General features: G+C 44.6%; 1 protein-coding gene and 1 long non-coding RNA gene across 2 annotated transcripts in view; both read right to left on the reverse strand.

Annotated features, from left to right (window-relative positions):
- Positions 1-19,941, reverse strand: part of LOC309565207 — a 1,884,446-nt gene that overhangs the window by 184,655 nt on the left and 1,679,850 nt on the right. The gene's annotated exons all lie outside the window — the stretch shown is intronic.
- TPCN2 (two pore segment channel 2) overlaps positions 1-19,941 on the reverse strand; it is a gene marked incomplete at its 5' end in the record, with an annotated part of 79,341 nt that overhangs the window by 13,125 nt on the left and 46,275 nt on the right. Inside the window, 9 exons of the mRNA XM_082269963.1 lie at positions 771-862; positions 2,501-2,582; positions 6,577-6,659; positions 6,736-6,829; positions 6,942-7,015; positions 11,704-11,775; positions 13,612-13,711; positions 16,605-16,654; positions 18,133-18,261. Coding sequence (XP_082126089.1) covers positions 771-862; positions 2,501-2,582; positions 6,577-6,659; positions 6,736-6,829; positions 6,942-7,015; positions 11,704-11,775; positions 13,612-13,711; positions 16,605-16,654; positions 18,133-18,261 — 776 coding nt within the window. The remainder of the gene's footprint in view (positions 1-770; positions 863-2,500; positions 2,583-6,576; positions 6,660-6,735; positions 6,830-6,941; positions 7,016-11,703; positions 11,776-13,611; positions 13,712-16,604; positions 16,655-18,132; positions 18,262-19,941) is intronic.

Raw genomic sequence — 19,941 nt, forward strand, 5'->3', positions numbered from 1 at the left:
CACCGCTTAGTCTTTATTTTGTCACTGCTTTGAATACTGATCTTGCTGACCCACTGAGCACTGAGCCCGCTGTACAGTCGGCTGGTGGCTTAGGATTTTAACAGGATTTTAACAGGTTTGGCAGCTCTACAGCTCTACAGCTCGACACAGCACCACTCCAATGACTCAACTCAACCCCACTCAGGCAGCCCAGGAGTAGAAGGGCTAGAGGTCTTAGTCAGGAAATCTGCCCGCCAATCCCGGCAATCCTCCGCTCCTCCGCTCTGATGGCTTAGCGACTCGGTATAGAGCTGCACAGCTGCACAGCTTAGTAGCCCGATAGTCCGGTAATCCGGATGGTATTCAGCTCAGTGCAGTGCTGTCTTTACAGTCTATGCAGTCTTTGCTCGGTACTATGCAATGCGGAGCGGCGGTACCTCGGCTCAGTATAGCCCTGCTCTATGCGGTGGTACCTCTGCTCAGTGCAAACCCCGGCTTGTGTGGCGGTACCTCGAGTGCAATGTAGCTCCGCTCGGTCCTGCTTGTTTATCCGGTAATATCTTCGGCACTATCCTCGGCTCGCTCTCAGCTGTGAACTGCTGTGCACGTTAGCTAGTCAGGCAACAATTAGCAGACAATTAGCCGGCAGACAATGCGAACACCTGGCGGTTCTCACGGAGGGGCTCAGGAGCTCAGGGAATGTGTGTCCTCACCCTCTCATGCTCTGGTCTTGGTCACCACCTTCCTATACAGTATCAGATAGGAAATGACAGAACTGATACCGATCTTACCTGAACATGAGCTGGACTGTCATGTGGTACTCTACTTGCTGGGCTGCAGAAAGTGAATGCCTGTTACTGCGATCCCATTTGTGGATAAAATTCTAAGAAAAAAAGAATGTAGATGGGTAAATCCTATACACCTGTATAAGAAATGTTACAGTTGAAAAATGCAATGAAATTTACCTAGAACTATAAAAACTCATTAACAGAGATCAATATTGGGGGGGCCTGTGGAACCCAGCTTGCCTTGGAGAGGTTGGGAAGTCCCTGTCTTGGGTCCCTAGACTCCTCTTATGTGTAAGTCACCCTGTGTCTATTAGGGGCACAGGGTCACCAAGAACCCCAGTCGGGTCTGCACTAATCAGACTCGCTGTACAACCACACTGGACTCAGCCATTCATGTTACCCCGGTTATCCTGGGTTCTATATGTGTGTGGTTTGTGTTGAAAGAGTGAGGAGCTCTTTAACTTGGGACAATAATATTTCTGAACAATATCCCTCAGGAAATGTATGAAGAAGATGAATGGTTTGACTTTTCAGATTGCTAGAATATTGCAGGAGTGTGTCTCAGACGCTTGCTAGATAGAGAGGCGGGGTGGGGGGGGGGGTTTATTGGTTTATTGTTAGGTACCTGTATCCCATTGTTCTATTGTTGTTTTGTCTGCCTTAAGATCAACTTATTATGGGATGTATATGTGTATGTGGATTGGCTGCTAAGGGGGGGGGGGGGGCGGGGGTTTTGTCTCAGTGTGTGTGTGTGTATATATTATATATATATTATATACACACACGTATATATATATATATATATATATATATATATATATATATATATATAAATACACACACACACACACACATACACATACATACATACATACATACATACACACACACATATATACATACATAAATACACACACACATACATACATATATACATACATAAATACACACACACATATACATACATACATATATACATACATAAATACACACACACATATACATACATATATACATACATAAATACACACACACACAGAGCCCTGCCGACAATGGCTGCAAAGATGAGGAACCCCCGCACGCTGTCGGGGGGGGGGGGGTTAGGAGGTGAGGGTTGGGGTGCATCGATTGAACTTTTCTAGTCCCGATACCGATACGGAACTACACACATACACAATATGCATGCGGCTGCAGTACAGAGCAAAGCCACTGCTTCATGTGTGTGGCTCCTCCATTCACAGGTGGAGTGCATCTGATATCACTCTGCCTGTGAGCCGGACCTATACAGGAGGTAGCGGCTCCCATCCCATACTACCATCATACTACTACTACACCAAGTAAGGGACGGCTGAGCCGGGACTCAGCAAAACCGGATCAGCCCGTGGATCGGTTAATTTTACCGATCCCACGATCCAGCTATATTTGCATTATCGGCACCGATATCCGATCCTAATATCGGATCAGTGCATGCCTAGTGCTTAGCAACAGGTTACACCCTAAATATGGGTGTAACATGTTGCTAAAGGTGAACCTATCTTTTAATAGCTAATCAGATATTTGCTTTAATTTGAAATGAAAAAGAAAAAAAAAAAAAAAAAGGAGCAGATATCCGGGTACTGTGTTACACTGCATTTTCAGATAAGAGATCATTTTTCCATCGTATTTAATTTTTACTTTTCAAGAAATGCCAGACTTCAGCTTTAAAAGTACCACAAGTATAAGCAACAACTTACCTCTAAAATCAGAGCGACAAAGAGGTTAACCCAAATGACAGAAGACACCAGCCACCATGCCACAAAGTACAACTTTGACCATCTAAAAATAAAACCATACATAAACACATAGCTGACCACTAAATGAAGAATAAAGAAAGTCATTAGCATTGTATACAGATGCTCCAGCCACTAAAATTCTCTGACTGATTAAGAATGATCCTCATCTTGCAGTTTCTGAATGGAATAATTGCAAATAGGCGCAAAAAAAAAAATTTCTTTTTAGACAGTTTGGTAATAAAGCTATCAGAATGAGAAAGTGCAGCTCCTGTATTTCTCTATACATACCATTAGATTTGCCCATCTACAGTCAACTTATATAGGCCAAACTTTTTTTTCCATTTTGAATAGATAATAATGAAGGGTTATACCCGTCAGATTTTTTTTTGCCATCTGTGTCCCATTGTGGAGATTTCCTTTCACTTCCTGTCCCATAGGCAAAACAGGAGTGAGAGGAAATACCTGAAAATCAAGGGAAATTCTTTGGGGAGCCCCAAGTCGTCAAAACTAGTTTCTCCATTGGAAAATTTCCCCTCCATTACTTTTTTGGGGACAACCCAAGATTTGGGATTTTTTTTACTTTCAGTTAGGGTCCTTTCACGCGGGTGCTCCGTATGTCCGTTTTTCATCCCATTTTTTTTGCGAATGAAAAACGGACATAATGCATGTCAATGGGATTGCGGATGTCAGCAGATGACCATCCGCTGACATCTGATTTGCATCCTTTCCAATCAGTTCCGTTTTTTGGAACGGAACAGAACCCTATTTTTTCTTCCATTTAAAAAACCGGAACGGACGCAAAAACGGATATCAGCGGTGTCATCCGCTGACATCCGCAATCCCATTGACATACATCTACGTTTATCATCCGCAAACGGATGGGATGATAAACGGACATATGGACCGGATGACACAAGTGTCATCCGTGTCCGTAAAAAAAAAAAAAAAAAAAGTGCCGGAGCGGATCAAAAAACAGTCCACCCGTGTGAAAGGACCCTTTCGATGATACAGTAAACGCTGTTCATGTTCAGTTTATACCAGATTTTTGTAGAAAATTGTGTCGATTTTTCAAAACTTTAAATGTACAGAATATCGGCACCTGATATTGGCCTGAAAGGCGTCCGTAAAAAATTTGTTATCGGTCCTGAAAAAAAAAAAAACAGATATCGGTCGACCCCTAGTAAACAGGGCCAATAGGGAGGGTGAACCTCCCTATCGAGGGCACAGACCCCAATAAAAGCCAACAGGGGCCAGGGCCATCTTACCGAATGGGCACGCTGGGCAGTTGCCTGGGGGGCCCCACCTGTCCAGTGACCCAGTCAAGCATTAGTTCCGATTCCAGTGTACATCCCGCCGCCGAACTTAGCAGGTGGTAAGCACCTGTTGGCCCTGTGCTGCTGTCAGGCCACTTGAGTCGTGGAGGGGGAGCCCACAACTGCAGGAATGCCCATCCGCCTCCATGGGAACAGGAACACACAGGATAGTCGAGTCTGACTCCCGTTCCGTGTGTGTTCACTGGACCCAGCCGCCGAAATTAGAAGCTGTCATTAGCCTGGCACTGCTGTACCAATAAATATCGCCTTATCCATAATTTTCATTTTTATTCTCGTGCGTGATTGTGTAGGTGGGGCCCCAATGCACTGCATTGCCCGGGGGCCCTTTAATACTCCTAAGATGGCACTGACAGGGGTTCTAATCTCTCTCCACTATCCAAAACTAAAAAAAAGTTTTGCCTTTAGTTATTCTTTAAAGCAACAGGTTCACGATTACAGCTCACCAGCAGCACATACCACTGAGTGTCATGCGGCAGCCAGGGGTGCAAGGCATATGCTCTCCTCTATACAGATGTACTAGGAATTTTAATTCTCTCCTGATTGCTGAATGGAACATCAAAAGAAAGGTATTGCTGGTGGGTCTGACATTAAAGTGTACCTCTTGCCTTGCTCTGCAGAGCAAAGCACAGCTTCTCTTCCAGATTTACAGCTTATTGGGCTTTGAGTTGCATTTTTCTGCACACCACCACACATGAATAGTATAAACAGGACACACAGACAACAACCGATTTCTATGTTCCCTATTCACATCCATACACGTGCGGTGGTGTGCACAAAAATGCAGCTCAGCACACATGGTATTAGTGAAAACTGTATTTGATCGACATATAAAAAAACCAAAAGGGATTTTCTAAACTTTTTTCCCCAGGCCTTCAACCTATTACTAGCAAGATGCTACGGTGGTTTTAGGGGTGTTTTTAGCAAAAAGAATATGACCTGGCCACCAAAGCTTATTACAGCCAAGAGGAACCCACCCACCAACCAGCTCTTTAGGCCTCATGCACACTGGATGTTTTTTACAGATGCTGTTTTTGGTATCAGGTGTTTTTGTTCTGCAGCCAGTAAACTCCCCCAACATGTTATCCTATGTATCCATGCACACATAGGCTGTTATCAGCAGTTTTCTGGCTGATCAAAAAAATAAAAAAAACAGAGCATTTTTACAACTGAAAAACTCCTCTCAAAACCCACTAGCTCTAATTCTGATAAAAGCTGAAAAACGCCAAATAAGGCTAAAAAAAACACGGCTATTTGGCGTTCATCAAGGTTTTTGAGCCATAAGCTTTTGTGGGAGTATAGTTTTGCTAAAAAAAGGTAAAAAAAAAATCTACAGCTTAGAAAAAGCTAAAAAAGAATTCAGCAAAAAAGCTGAAAAACGCCTTCTACAGCTTTCTACTGATGTTTTGATAACTTTCCGTGTGCATGAGGTCTTATTGTGCAGGTAAAAACAGCCCCAGGGCTCTTTGAATACAGAACTATTTTAATGTAAAATAGCGTAGCATGCAATTGGCCGATTTATGATAAACTTTCCAAAGAAAACTTAAAGTGGTTGTAATGGTTTTTTTTATCTTAATGCATTCTTTGCATTAAGATAAAAAGCCTTCTGTGTGCAGCAGCCCCTCAGCCCCCCCTCATACTTACCTGTGCCCATCTCGATCCAGCGATGTTGGACAAGAGACTCGGCTGACCAGGACTCTCCTTTCGATTGGCTAAGACAGCAGCGGAACGCCACTGTCAGTGAGCCAATAAGGAGAGAGGTGGTGGGGCCAAGTCACGGCTCTGTGTCTGAATGGAGCAGAGCAGCAACTCAGCTTGCTGTGGGGGCACTTGGCGCTGGGGAGAGGCCAGAAGTGCCGTAGAGGAACCCGAGAAGAGGAGGATCGGGGCTGCTCTGTCTAAAACCACTGCAGGTGAGTATAACAAGTTTGTTATTTTCAAATGAAAAAGTAATGGGACTTGAGGATCGACAACATTGATCCTTTGGCATGGCAGGTTGCCCACATCAGAGGGCACTAGGGATCAACCGATTATCATAAAAATGTAAAAACATAAAAAAGATATATCGAGGGCCGATCTGCACTTTCCCCTATATATCGGAATCGGCCACCAAGGTGACTAATATTGCCAATATTTCGGAATGTGCTTGTACCGGACTGATGCCTGCAGCTAGAGGCATCACCCCGGTACCGGCGTCCATAGTCGACGGACGGCTATCTTGTAATGACAACCATGCGGCTGAGAAGCTGCTCGGCTGTCATTACAAGGAGCGGGAGGGGACGTCCGCCCCCGCCTTCCGCAGCTCGCCCGGGTCTCCCGTCCCACCAGGAGACCTGGGCAGCCAGCCTGCATTGCAGTCGAAGACCCGATCAAAGCCTCATTTGGCTCTGATCGGGTCTCCATGCAAAAACCGGGAAGTGATGTCATGACATCACTTCTGGGTACTGGCGCCAGATTAAAAAAAATGACAGCATTCAAAACAGCCAAACTTGCCGTTTTGAATGCTTTTAAGTGCAGAGGAGGGGTTTGTGGTCTTTTAGACCCCCAGATCCCTCCACAACAGTACCTGTCAAGCCGATACCGATACGCAATGACCAAAATATCGATACCGGCAACGAAAAAACAATATCGGACGATCACTATAGGGCACCCCTGCTTTAGTGCAGGTGCAACCTAGTTTTGGTTTTATCATGAAGCATCACTTACGGATTTGTATATCTGGAAAAGGCATCCAAGAACACCTGCCAGTTATTCACCACCATCACATTCCACAGCGTCACAAGAGCAGCCTGAAACACAAAGTAAAGATGATGAACCAAGTGAACAAACCACTGCTACAGGAGAGGAACTGGTTGCAGGACTTACAGCAAAGTCATCAAAGTTGTTCGGCCAATACTCGAGTTGCTCAAAGGTCCCACACTGTGCAGTCTCATTGGTGATGCTCTCATTAGCTGGAGAACTAAGAATATTTCACAAGAAAAAAAAAATTATTCATTTTTAATGTCCAAGAAGGTTATCGTTCCAAAAGTATGTTAAGCCCAAAATAAACTATTTTAGCAACTATAATTTACCTCGTGTTCCTTGGATTCGGCAGAACACCTCTAAACAGGGCAATACCAATGATTGCAAAAACATAGTATACCACCTAAATAAAAACACAGAGTCAAAAAGCGTAATAAAGTATAAGGCAGTTGGCTAAACTGCACATCAAATTTTGGTTTTCTCTTGATGCCCCAGCAGACGGAATATTCAGCTTTCATAAACCCAACTTGATTTTTAAGTTTGTTTTTTTTTTTTTTTTGTTTCTTTACAGTGTCACCAACCCAGTTTACCATTTGAAACTTCAGATACCTAAACCTGAAACCTAAATTATAGTCATACAGCAAGCACAAAACATGGATCGAAATTCAGCCAGTTCAGCAGGGACCAGCCAAATTTCGATCCATGTATGAGCAGGCTTGATCCACCAATCCAAAATAATGTTTAAGGACTTTGCACTTTTTTTTGTTTTTAATTTTGATCCACCGAGCCTGACGTTTTTTTCCTTACTCAATCCGTGCCGCTGGCTATAGGCTATAAGCAGCCCTGATCAGTGTATTCTGACAGGGGGTCATCTCCCCCTCTGTCAGAAAACAATAGTTCAGCAGAGAATATTTCCCCGCCCACACATTTGATATAGAATTGAGTGCATTTTTTGTTCAACCTGCTGACTGAATGATGGAAAAAAAAAAAAAAGACTAATGTATGGGCTGCTTAAAGTGCTTGTAAAGCCTTAAAAGGAGTTGTAAAGTCAGAAGGTTTTTTTTTTTTTTATCTTAATGCATTCTATGCACTGAGACAAAAAAACTTCTGTGTAGAGCCCCATCTCTATCCAGCAATGTCCACAAGTCCCTCTGCAATCCAGGACTCTCCCTCCTGGCTGAGATACAGCAGCGGCGCCATTGGCTCAGTTAGCCAATCAGGAGAGAGAGGGGGAGGGGGCCGAACAGCAGCTCTGTGTCTGAATGAACACACGGAGCTGCTTGGCTCGGGTGCCCCCATAGCAAGCTGCTTGCTGTGGGCACGCAACATTAGGGAGGGGCCAGGAGCAGTGAAGAAGGACCCGAAAAGAGGATCTGGGCTGCCCGGGCGGAGTCCAGCTGTCTGTGTCAATGGATGCTGGATCAAGCCTGCATGGTGCCCCCATGGAAAGCGGCTTTCCGCGGGGGCACCTGATTAAGAAGAGGGGCCTGCAGTGCCGGCGGGGCACCCCTGTGCAAAACCATTACACAGAGCAGGTAATTATAGGCATGTTTGTTTTTTTTAAAGGATATTTAGGGTGTACCATGTTACAAATGCACCAGCCCCCAAACCCCTTCCCGATCCCCACCATGACAGTGAGCCCACGTCATTCATTCAGTGTTCTGTGAATGGAAAAACTTGAAAGTACTATCAGCCTTTGTGGCTGTCAGCTTCTAGTTCTCAATGAACTACCAGGGCGCAGTTGATCGCTCAAGATAGTTCACTGAGCTTCCGGTCAGAGTCTACCTGCCTGCCGTATCAGAGATTCGGGCAGACAGCTGCACATGCAGTCTGCTGGACCATGGCATTACAACCACGGTCTGCTGATTGTGGGTGCAATGCTTTACAGCTCCCCAAAATAAATAAATAAATAAATAAATGCATATTTTTTTACCTGGAAAAAAATGTATATTTTTTTTGTAAAAGTGATCTTTTAACAGTGCATTAGGCAGGTATTTAAAGGAGAAAAAAGTAAGACAAGGTAACCAATGCTGCTTTTCTTGTTTCAATCTAGATATGCTATCGGCAGTAATCATCTTTTTGCATTTTCATGTAGCAACCAACTTTAGCTATATAAATAGTTGGTGTTCTGACAGCGGCAAACGCAGCCATTTTCCCAGGCCTAATGTCACCATGGTCTCATTCCATCCTCCAATTGTTAGCGAATATTATGTTATGAGATCAGAGCAACCCATTTACAGTACATTGAAGCCTCGGCTTGATCTGGTGAATGTGCTGTAAAATAAAATACCACTACAATCCAATTTACAGCTCTTTTGGCAGGCACAATCCCCAGATCAAGGACAGGTCTCAACACAGCGGGCTCTTCCTGCTGAGCTCTTAAAGCAGAGTTCCGGCCTCAAATACTTTTTTTAAACTAAAAATACCCCTATAATACTAATCCATCGCCCTTTACAGAACCGCTATTCTCATACTTACAAGGTGTACAGTATTGGATTGTAGTCAAAATCTTACTTTTAAAAACACTGTCTGAGCGCGGCCATCTTGGATATGGGCATCTGAAGCCGCAGTGTAATCTGCTGTGTCCTTCCTGATTCCAGGGAGTGTTCTGGGAGTTCTTCCTGATTCCAGCCTCCTGGGAGTGATGACAAACAGCTCCCAGGATGCAATGCAAAGGCGGAAGTGATGTCAGTGGCTGCGGCCACAGAGGGGGGAGAACGAGGAAGTACAATCCAAAATGCCATGAAAATAAGGTAAGGGACCCCCAAATAAAATTGAAAATGCTCAATTGTTAATCAGCATAGCGAGCACTCCAGGAATCACTTAAGTTGCAAAATAGGCCGGAACTCCGTTTTAACAGTATTGCTAACAAGCAAGGTGGAGACAACAAGTGCGTATAATAGTGAGACGCCTTTTTATTTCATTATTTTTTTAGGACAACAGGAAACCTAGGGGAACGTCCCGTGCCCTCTACTGTACTCCAAGATAAGGAATATACAGACAGATCAAACTTCCCTTTATCTGAATCGCACAGTACAGGACACAGGACTTGTATTCATAGATCATGCACCATCAAGGGTGGGCAACAAAGCAAACAAGACTACCAAGAACCCCAACTAAAAGGGTTAAGAAACCAGAATATAATAATCTTTACCAGAGACAAGGCATAAAGCAGCAGGAATGTAGTCAAAGGAATCACCAGGGCATCTACTGTGAAGGGTAGAGGATCCCTGGATCTGGCTAAATCTGAAGTTTGTTGCCTAAAGGAGAAGTTCACATTCAGGAACATGTTACATACTCCACCTGTTTTTTGCGTGGAACATGTTCCCGCTCCTGCAGCCATTCGGCACTCCCATGTCTCCCTGTGACAGCAGTATGGGGAGCAGTTCCCCGTACCAGATGTCACTTTTGTAAAAGGAGTGTAGCCGTGCATAGCCGTGTCATTCATTCACAGAGTACTGACACAAATGGTGGGGCACTATCCCTCCCACTGACACCAATGATGGGGCACTATCCCTCCCACTGACACCAATGATGGGGCACTATTCCTCCCCACTGACACCAATGATGGGGCACTATTCCCTCCACTGACACCAATGATGGGGCACTATTCCTCCCACTGACACCAATGACGGGGCACTATTCCTCCCACTGACACCAATGATGGGACATTATTCCTTCCACTGGCACCAATGGTGGGGCACTATTCCTCCCACTGACACCAATGATGGGGCACTATTCCTCCCACTGACACCAATGACGGGGCACTATTCCTCCCACTGACACCAATGATGGGACATTATTCCTTCCACTGGCACCAATGGTGGGGCACTATTCCTCCCACTGACACAAATGATGGGGCACTATTCCTGCAACTGACACCAATGATGGGACATTATTCCTCCCACTGAAACTCCAAAGATGGGGCACTATTCCCCCCACTGACACCCAATGGTGGGGCACTATTCCTTCCACTGACACCCAACACCCAACGATGGGGCACTATTCCTCCCACTGACACCAATGGTGGGGCACTATTCCTCCCACTGACACCCAAAGATGGGGCACTATTCCTCCCTCTGACACCCATGGTGGGGCACTATTCCTCCCACCGACACCAATAATGGCGCAATATGACTCCCATTGACACCAACGATGGGGCACTATTTTTCCACTGACATCAGCTATAGGGCACTATTCATCCGCCTTATTCCAAAGAAACACTGTTTACTCCCACTGCCGCCAGAACAATTTCAACTCCCAATGGCCACAGTCCGGTCTCCCTAAAGCCTGAAGGTCAGCAAACTGGCCCCATTTCTGCAACTATGGATCTGCTTCATGTGCAAAGCACTGCAGGTTTTCTAATTACAGGGAAACCGACTTACCTTATCCATGCCAATGAGCCTGTTAGGGATTCAGAGTTGCCCATCATGGTGGTCATACCCCCGAAGGATCATTAGGGGTCTGAGAACCAAAACAGACGGATCACAGCCCTGGGCACGTAAAGCACCCTAAAGCGGCTAACTACATGCATTGCAACAGTGTACCAAGGTGAGCACCTAATGCAGAATACAGTGACTGAAGCGAAAATTACAGGGTGGTCCCACACAGTGGAGTCTGGGTAAAGTCTTTAGGGTAAACACAGGAGGGTTACTGATCCGCAAACTGCTACATAGCCCAGCACGATAAGCACTTAGATCTTGATATATATGCCTGAAGGAAATGTTCATAACCTAAGGACACTGGCAAAAAATCTGGAGGGGGAGGTTATATGAGCAAGCACTAGGGACCGCCCTAGCAAAGATTTTTGCCAGTGTCATATCACCTGAAGGTGGCCAGCATATAACCCATGAATGTCTATGACTACAGTATAAGCCCTGTGTCCTCTTCTGTATGATAAAGATAGGTAGGTGGCAATGCAAAGCTGCTTTCTCACCTCGTAGTGCATTTGGTGGGCACAGGTGCACTTTCAGCTGGGTGTTTCCAGTCATTTATACAGAAAGGTATTTATTTTTATATACATTTTATATCTATGTATAAACTACCAAACAATCAATATCTAAAAAACGGATCAGCATAAAAGGTACTTACCACAAGGATTCCAGCAAATGCCCGAAGATTCTTCACTAGATCCAGCAATGTGCCTGCTACTAGAGCCATCACCTACAAAAGGTAACAGAACTAGGATATTATAGCATGAAAAGCAACGAAAAGCAAGTCCATTCAGACACAGCAACGGTTCAGCTCCCGCCCCCTCTTTCCTCATTGGCTGAAATTGACTGACAGCAGTGGGAGCCAATGGTGCCACTGCTGTGTCTCAGTCAATCAGGACAGAGAGTCCCGGATGGTCGAGTCTCTCCTACAACATCGCTAGATAGAGATGGGGCTCAGATAAGTATTAGGGTCCTGCTGCACACAGAAGGATTTTTTATCTTAATGCATGGAATGCATTAAGATAAAAAAAAATCCTGACTTTACAATCCCTTTAACCACTTACCGCATATCAACGTACCGATACGTCGGTACACTTTGCGGGTTTATACCGGGATGATGCCTCTAGTTAGAGGCATCATCCCGGTACCGTGGTTTGAAGCCGACGGTCGGCTTTCCGTCGGTAAGGACCGATGCGGCTCAGGAGCCGCTCGATCGTTACCCGGGGCCTTCCGGCTTTGCCGCCTTCCGTGGCTTTGCCCGGGGCTCCCGAGCACCCAGCCGGCACGTCCGCCGGCTGGATGGAGTCCCGATGAATGCCGGAAACGGCATCGATCGGGGCTCCGATGACGTAACCCGGAGGCGGCGTCCATGACGTCACTTCCGGGTTACTGTGCTGCAAAAGGCGGCAAATTTAAAAAACGGCTGTATGCAAAAATGCAGTTTTCGGCGTTTTGCATACAGGGAAGTGTAGTGGAGGGGTCTAGGGTCTTTTAGACCCTCGATCCCTCCATAAAGTGTACCTGTCACACATATTGCTGTCACAAGGGATGTTTACATTGCTTGTGACAGCAATAAAAGTGATCAGATTTTTTTTTTTTAAAAAAACCTTTAATAAAGTTTAAAAAAATAAAATAGGAAAAAAAAAAAAAAAAATTGCCGCCCCCGTCACCGTTAGCTCGCACACAAAAAAAAAGTATACGCAAGTCGAGACGCGAATGAAATCGCTGTTCAAACCCCACATGTGAGGTATCGCCGCGATCGCCAGAGCGTGCGCAATAATTTTAAAAAAAGAGCTACACTCTAACTCTAAACTGGTAACCGTTAAATAAATTTAAAGCGTCGCAGATTGAGATCTCTATTGACCGTAGTTTGTCGCCATCCCACGGGGGGGCGCAATTTTAAACCGTAACATGTTGGGTATCTATTTACTCGGCGTGACATCATCTTTCACAATATACAAAAAAAATGGGCTAACTTTACTGTTTAGTATTTTTTAAATGCAGTGAAATGTGATTTTTCAATTTTTTTCCAAAAAAAATGGCGTTTTAAAGACCGCTGCGCAAATACCGCTTGACAAAAAGTTTTGCAATGACCGACATTTTATTCTCCAGAGTCTTTGCTTAAAAAATATACATAATGTTTGGGGGTTCTAAGTAGTTTTCTAGGAAAAAATACTGCTTTTAACTTGTAAACAAAAAGTGTCCGAAATAGGGCTGGGGCTTAAGTGGTTAAGGGGGTCTCATCTTCTGATAAGCGACTTATGACCTTTCGGTGGCAGTGGATAAGTTGTCACTCTACAACAATTTGCACAAGGATACTGGAAGTGATTGCACACAGGATAAGGATGGTGTTGAACTTTATATGAAGGACATTCATTGTATAATTTTGCTTTAATCATTCTTAAAGTGACAGCGCTACAAAATTTGATATAAAAAAATTGCAGACTATATCAGCTTTCCTTTGCTTCAGCGAGGAACTGTGTGACTTTTTGCCCATTTTTCTGCACCCAACTTTGCAAGTGGTCCTAAGAATTGGAAGTGAAAAGACAAAATACAAGGCACTGACCTTCATGTTTGGGATGATTCTTAGAAATCGGAAAACGATAAACATGTTGACAAGACGAACCATCTCCCAGAGAGACAAGAGGCCCTGTATGTCCGGTTTCCTGGAATATAGAAGGATAAGGTAACATAATCCAGATCCCAATTTAAAGTCCATTTACCTGTTGGACTTCACACAGGGCTACTGTATGTACTCCAGCCCTCTGGCAGCACTAGGCCAATCAATAGGAGCATGGGACTATCACAATGGAGAGAAGGGAGGTGTCACATGCCGCCCCCCTTATCGACAAGAATATACAGTAAGGACGGGATATCATAATCCAGATTCCAATTTACCCGTTGGAGTTCACACAGGGCTAGAAGAGGGGTTTTTCCCATGGGCTTTGCAGATAGAAGTAGCAGTGAGGTAGGTGTGTGTTTGTTTGCCGCTTTATGTGCAAATAAATGGTTTGCTTTCAGGACAAATGTAACAAACCTAAAAGCCCATTCTTAAAAAGGAGCCCACCAAGAAAGATATCGGAGCTCCCACTGCTGGCTGTTTTTGTAAGTGCAAGCAGAAAAAATAAAAAAAGGTAACTGCTCTCCCAACCTAAAGCAAATCTTCACCTATAAATTAAAAAACCCTCCTGTCCACCCCTCCACCACCTGTATAATATATTTATTCTACATTTTTTTTTTTTTTTTTTTTAAGAGACAGCAAAATCACATGACAAGTCGTTTTCCATTATTTTCAATGAGTCCCATTCATATCAGTGCGTTTTGAAGTCGCGCCGACTTCAAAGTAGTTCCTGCACTACTTTGCCACGATTTGATTGCGTTTTGAGCCATAGCCATAGCTTTCAAAATCGCGTCAAAATCGCGGCAAAGTCGCGTCACATAAGTGTGAAAGGGGCCTTAATCCCACCTACAATACACATTCCTCTGCTGTGCCTCCTGGGATTTGTACATCACATACCAAAGGAGGCCTTAGTGATTCATTTACAGTTGAGGGGGGCTAGCAGCGTTTTAGGCCTCATGCACACGGGACAGTTTGGCAGCTGCTCCTAAGGGCATCAGTTTTTTTATTTTCTGCCTCTAAACTCCCCTGCATGTTGGCCTATGTGTCCATGCACACAGGCTTTTAGCAGCATTTAGTGGCAGAGGCTTTTAGAGACAGGAAAAGAAGTCCACTGCCATTGCGTCCATGAGCAGCAGCTTTTTGGCAGAGAAAAAACGCTTGACGCTGCTAAATGCACATTAACACAAGGCATGTTTAGCGCCCGAGCGATTGGGACACGGAGCTGCCATTCGGCCCCGCCCCCTCTCCTGATTGGCTAACAGACTTTGACTGCCGTTGGAGCCATAAGCACCGCTGCTGTGTCTCAGCTAGGAGGGAGAGTCCCTGACGGCCGAGGGACTTGTGGACATCTCGGAATAGAGATGGGGCTCAGGTAACTATTAGAAGGCTTTTTATTTTAATGCATAGAATGCACTAAAATAAAATGAAAACTTCTGACTTTACAACTCCTTTAATTCATTTCAATAACCAGAATAGATTATTCTGGCCAATGAAATAAATTAAAGGCCCGTACACACGATAAGAAAATCTGTAGGGAAAATTCGTCCGACGACCGATCTGCTGATTTTCGGATTGTTAGTATGGTGCTTTCGACAGCCGACTCTGACTTTTCGGCTGACAAAATCCTGATGTGCAGGCTATATAATTTTTGTCGTCCGTCAAAACAACGTCCGATTTTCGTCTCATTAGTACAGATTGACGGAAAAAAATCTTAAGAGCAAGACTAGGCATGATCAGAGACGAAAGAACACATACAAAGCAATCCAACACATGACATCACTTCTGAGGTAGAATTCGGTCGTACGGGAAAATTCGTATGAAAATAACCTCTTCACTTTCCACATCAGACTAGCATGCCACAAAAAACGGACGACGGATCGTTCGATAATCTGATTGTGTGTACGGGGCTTTATGCTCCAAGCTCTTGATGCCTGTTAACACGCCTAAAAGCTTATAAAAGCTTTAGACAGACACTTTTACAAGCATCGGGCTTTTTTTTTTCCTGCCACAGCATTGCTGCCAGGAAAAAAAGGCTTTTAGGAGAGTTTTGCAAAAAGTCCTGTGTGCATGCAGCCTCATGGGGAGGCTCGCCAGGTGAATCTAGAAGAGCTGTTAGGAATCCCGATGACGTTACACACAAACATGATGGTGTGGGACCTGAGGGGCAGATGCTTAGAAGAGGATCTCGGCACGACAATGCTGCATCTGCTTGGTGGGTAATTTATAAAAAAAAAAAAAAAAAATAATAAAAACACAGGGGTTAATTTAATACGAAGGGTGTTAAAAATAATGATGTAATTGATGCATCGCGATGCATCCTTAAATAATTCTGCATTGATGCAGAGAATGATTGCATCAATGACGTCATCCCGCCACGCCCCTGTCAGAGTCCTCCGCTCCATGCCTAAACGTGTATGTGTGATCACACACAGAGGGGATCTCCTGCTGTGACACTGACCTTAATTCTGAAACTCCTGGCGGCTGCTGTAACAAAGTCCTGCCTCCTAGACCAGTTCCTATGATAGACAGCACACTGATCCAATGCTGCTGACTTTCAATTTTTGGAGGGGGAGGGGGAGGGGGAGGGGGAGGGGGTGAGGTTGGAACACCACTTTAAGCAAGCTGCTAGCAAGCTTCAGCAGGCTTTCATCAAACTTCAAGAAGTGCTGAAGCCTGCCAACAGCCTCCTTAAAGTGGCAATCAGCACTCCCATTAGGATCTGTGTTCAAAATTTACAAACTGAAGCTTAGAGGCACTTTAAAAGCTTTAACAAATCTTGCTGAAAGCTCTGCAAATGCTTTGTCAAAGCTTGTTGTTCACGCTGCTCATATAAATAATGCTGAAGCCCCCGCATGACACAGGCCTAAGAGTCACTTCATTCTAATCAGATTGTAGTAGATTGTGTATTAGTGAAAAGTCAAGCAAACATCTTAACTCACCAGCCAGGATGCGGGAACTTGTATATAGCAAAGGTAGCAATTTCCAACACCTACAAGAGAATGGATTCAAAGATTGAAGCTGGAAAGCCATATGTACCAATCCTGCGCTGCAAGAGAAGTCATCTGATACATTTTGGAGCTCAGTTATACCCCACATATCAAACAGAAATCCCTGAAGGACTACAATGATCAGGTGTATCTTTTAAGGACTCATTCACAAGGCCAGCAGCCTTTGCCACCCTTCTAAAAAGCGATCCACAGTAAATTGAGGGAGATAGAGCAGCAGCTGCCAGGCAATTTTGTCATTTACAGAATAGCTGCTTTTTTCTTAAAATTTTAAAGAGGATTTTGTATGTAAATAGCACTCTTGGCTCACGGTTGCGATGTGGTGCAGTTCACTTGAATTAGTGGCACTTGGCAGGGGAGCGGTCTGCCGAAAGTGACAGGGGGGTATAAGTTTTGCAGCACAGTCAACACATGCACAAGCCTCAGCAGCTGCACGCCATCTTTTAGGTGGGCGTTACAATTGCCTGTTTTTACCGCCTTCCACCTGCCCATGTGAACAAGCCCTAATTGTGTTCATATCCACTCCTTTTTATTATCTCACGTGTCAAGCATTTCAGAATTGGTTCATATGCTCATTATCCGCATGCGCTCTCACAGCTGCACACACCTAATGGACCAGAGAAATTTTGCAATTTCTGCTATGATCCGGTTGTTTCGCAATAACTTAGTCAATACATAGGATACCTTCCCCATAATGAATGCAAATCTTTTTGCAGGAAAAAAAAATATTTTTTTTTTTTTACTAGAAGCCTGTAAAGCATTGCACCCACAATCAGCAGATCGCAGAGGAAATGCAGGGTTCTTGCAGACTGCCAGTGTAAGCTGTCTGCCTGGCAGTTACACTCAAAGAACTAACAGAGTGCTCAACAACAATATATATATATTTTTTTTAATGCAACACTAAACAATGGAAAAAAAAAAAAGAAGAAGAAGAAAAATTCTATTGAGTTGAAGCTGTCTGCCTGCTATTGCCAGTTACATTGTTCTCCGTTTTCTCTATGCCCCCCAATTGTTATGGAGACAAGGAGAGAGGGAGGTGTTCTGTAGTCATTGACCCAGGAGAAGTATGGAGATCATGAGTTTAAACTTTTCTATGGCTTCATTAGCTGTATGCTTTTCCCAGTCACTGACTAAAAAATAGTTCGACCATGAGACAGCTAGAAGAGGATTCTTAGGAAGTCCGCAATGGCTGCCCCTGTATTTCCGTCAGTACAGGTTTCCTGTAACTTCTCCATGTCTGTGACCTCTCCCTTAACCACAGCATGGCTGAGGAAGCCACAAGTCTGTTGAAAGCAAATGGCCAAGTTCCCTTCTGTCATGTGCATACCCCATGTGGTTGCACCCCTTACCCGCTCTGTTCCAAACTAAAAAATAGTTTTGGAAGGATTAGGGCATTAACACCAAGAAAACCTGAAAACATGCCCAGCACACACATTGGCTCCAGTTAAGAAGAATGTCCTACCAGTAAGATGAATGTTAGAAATCCATCAAAAATATTGCTTGGATAGGAGAGGTAGTTCCTTATTCCCAGGGAAAAGATTTTCAGGGTCATCTCCAGAACGTAGTACAGGATGAAGAAACAGTTGATGGCCTGCAGATAATGGAGTGGACAGTTAGAGAATATCAAGTGCTTGTTTTGCTAACCACTAGATGACCAAAAGTGTAGATTAAATCCAAAATCCAGGCATTAGTCTACAAATAAGAAAAAACACAGGAGGGCCCAAAGGCCTAGAGAGCAGGGGTGCTCAACCTCTTGAAGAGCAAGGGCCACTTTAGTGATTTGGAAACTGGCCAAGGGCAACAATGTAATGTAAACGAGCCCTTACTGTCCTGAGCCCCCCATAAGGTCCCTTTCCAATGGGGCAGAATCTGTAAGCTGATCCCCCAATGAGCAGAACAGAGCGGGCAGATGACAGGTCTTTGTCCACTCCGCATATGCAGAGCAGACACGGACACAGCCTGCTCTGCTCTATGAGCCTGCCAATCCGATCACCCCAAATGGAGGGGAATGGATCCTCTTCTGCTTTTCTTAGCGAATCGGACTGGAGGTAGGCGGGTGTAAAACGACACAAGTTGGTGTACATTCACCGCTCCATAAAGGTAAATGGAGGGTCTGATTAAGTCTGCCTAAAAAACAAACAGGCGAACCCGATCAGACAGCTCATGTGAAAGGGTCCTAAGGCTGCTTTCACATTGATGCACTGCAGTTTACCCACACCGCAGAGCAGCACACTAGCACAGTGCACCTGCCGATTAGCTGCGCTTTGCCTTGACTTCTATTAAATCTTGCAGGTGTGGTGCACTTTCAGTGCTCAGTGCAGGTAACCCCCAGGTGCACTGTGCTGCACCTGTGGATCAGTGTGTAGGCAGCCTAATAACCATTGTAGACCTCCGATATTATGCCTATTGCTAAAAGGGGATTTCATAAACTGACCTTTTTAATCCTTTAATCCACTTTCTGCATCTGCATGAATTGCCAATTTCTGCATCTGCATGAATTGCCACTTTCCGCAGGCAGCTGGATGTAGAAAATCTTGCTGTCACAGGCGGAGTGCATTTGGAATCACTGCGCCAGGGACAGGAGTTGGATTAGCTTAAGCAGCTCTGCTCTCCCCGCAGCCGCTTGCGTCCTCTACCGCCAATGCCATCCGCAAAACACTGATGCTCTGGGATGGCGGGTCAACAACCTGCGATCTGGGCTTGCTGAACCGCCATTCCAGAGCAGGATGTCGCGGGCCACATTAGAGAGCTCCGTGGGCCACCGGTTGGACACTCCTGGCCTAGTGCATTACCAGAGACTTATAAAAAAATTAAAATGTAGACAAATGAGAACTCACAAGAGTATAGGAAATGAAGGCATAAGAACATGAGATGCGCCCCTGAAACACGTCAGCAACACGGTATTGTTTGGTAGGCCACGCGATTCCTGCTTTGGAGTGAATCTTGTGTTGTCATGCCTTCCTTTCCTCTACTCTTATGAGTACTCATTTGTCTACATTTATTTATTTTAGAATAAATCTCTGGTAATGCACTAGGCCTTTGCGCCTCCTGTATGTTTTTTTTTACTAGTTTTTACTAGATTTCCTGATATGAGGAGGGCTGCATTGGCTGAGCATTCTTGACATCGGTTATCCTTGCCATTTCTACGAGATACCTGGTCTCTGGTGGATCTCCAAGCGCTGGAATTATGTATAATTGTGTATTAGACAAAGTCTGTCCTTGCAGTGGCCCCCCAACATTGCAAAGGCAAGTTTTTCATATGTTTATATGT

This window comes from Pelophylax lessonae (genome assembly GCF_965119305.1).
Source record: "Pelophylax lessonae genome assembly, chromosome: 10".
In the NCBI taxonomy this organism is placed as follows: Eukaryota; Metazoa; Chordata; class Amphibia; order Anura; family Ranidae; genus Pelophylax; species Pelophylax lessonae.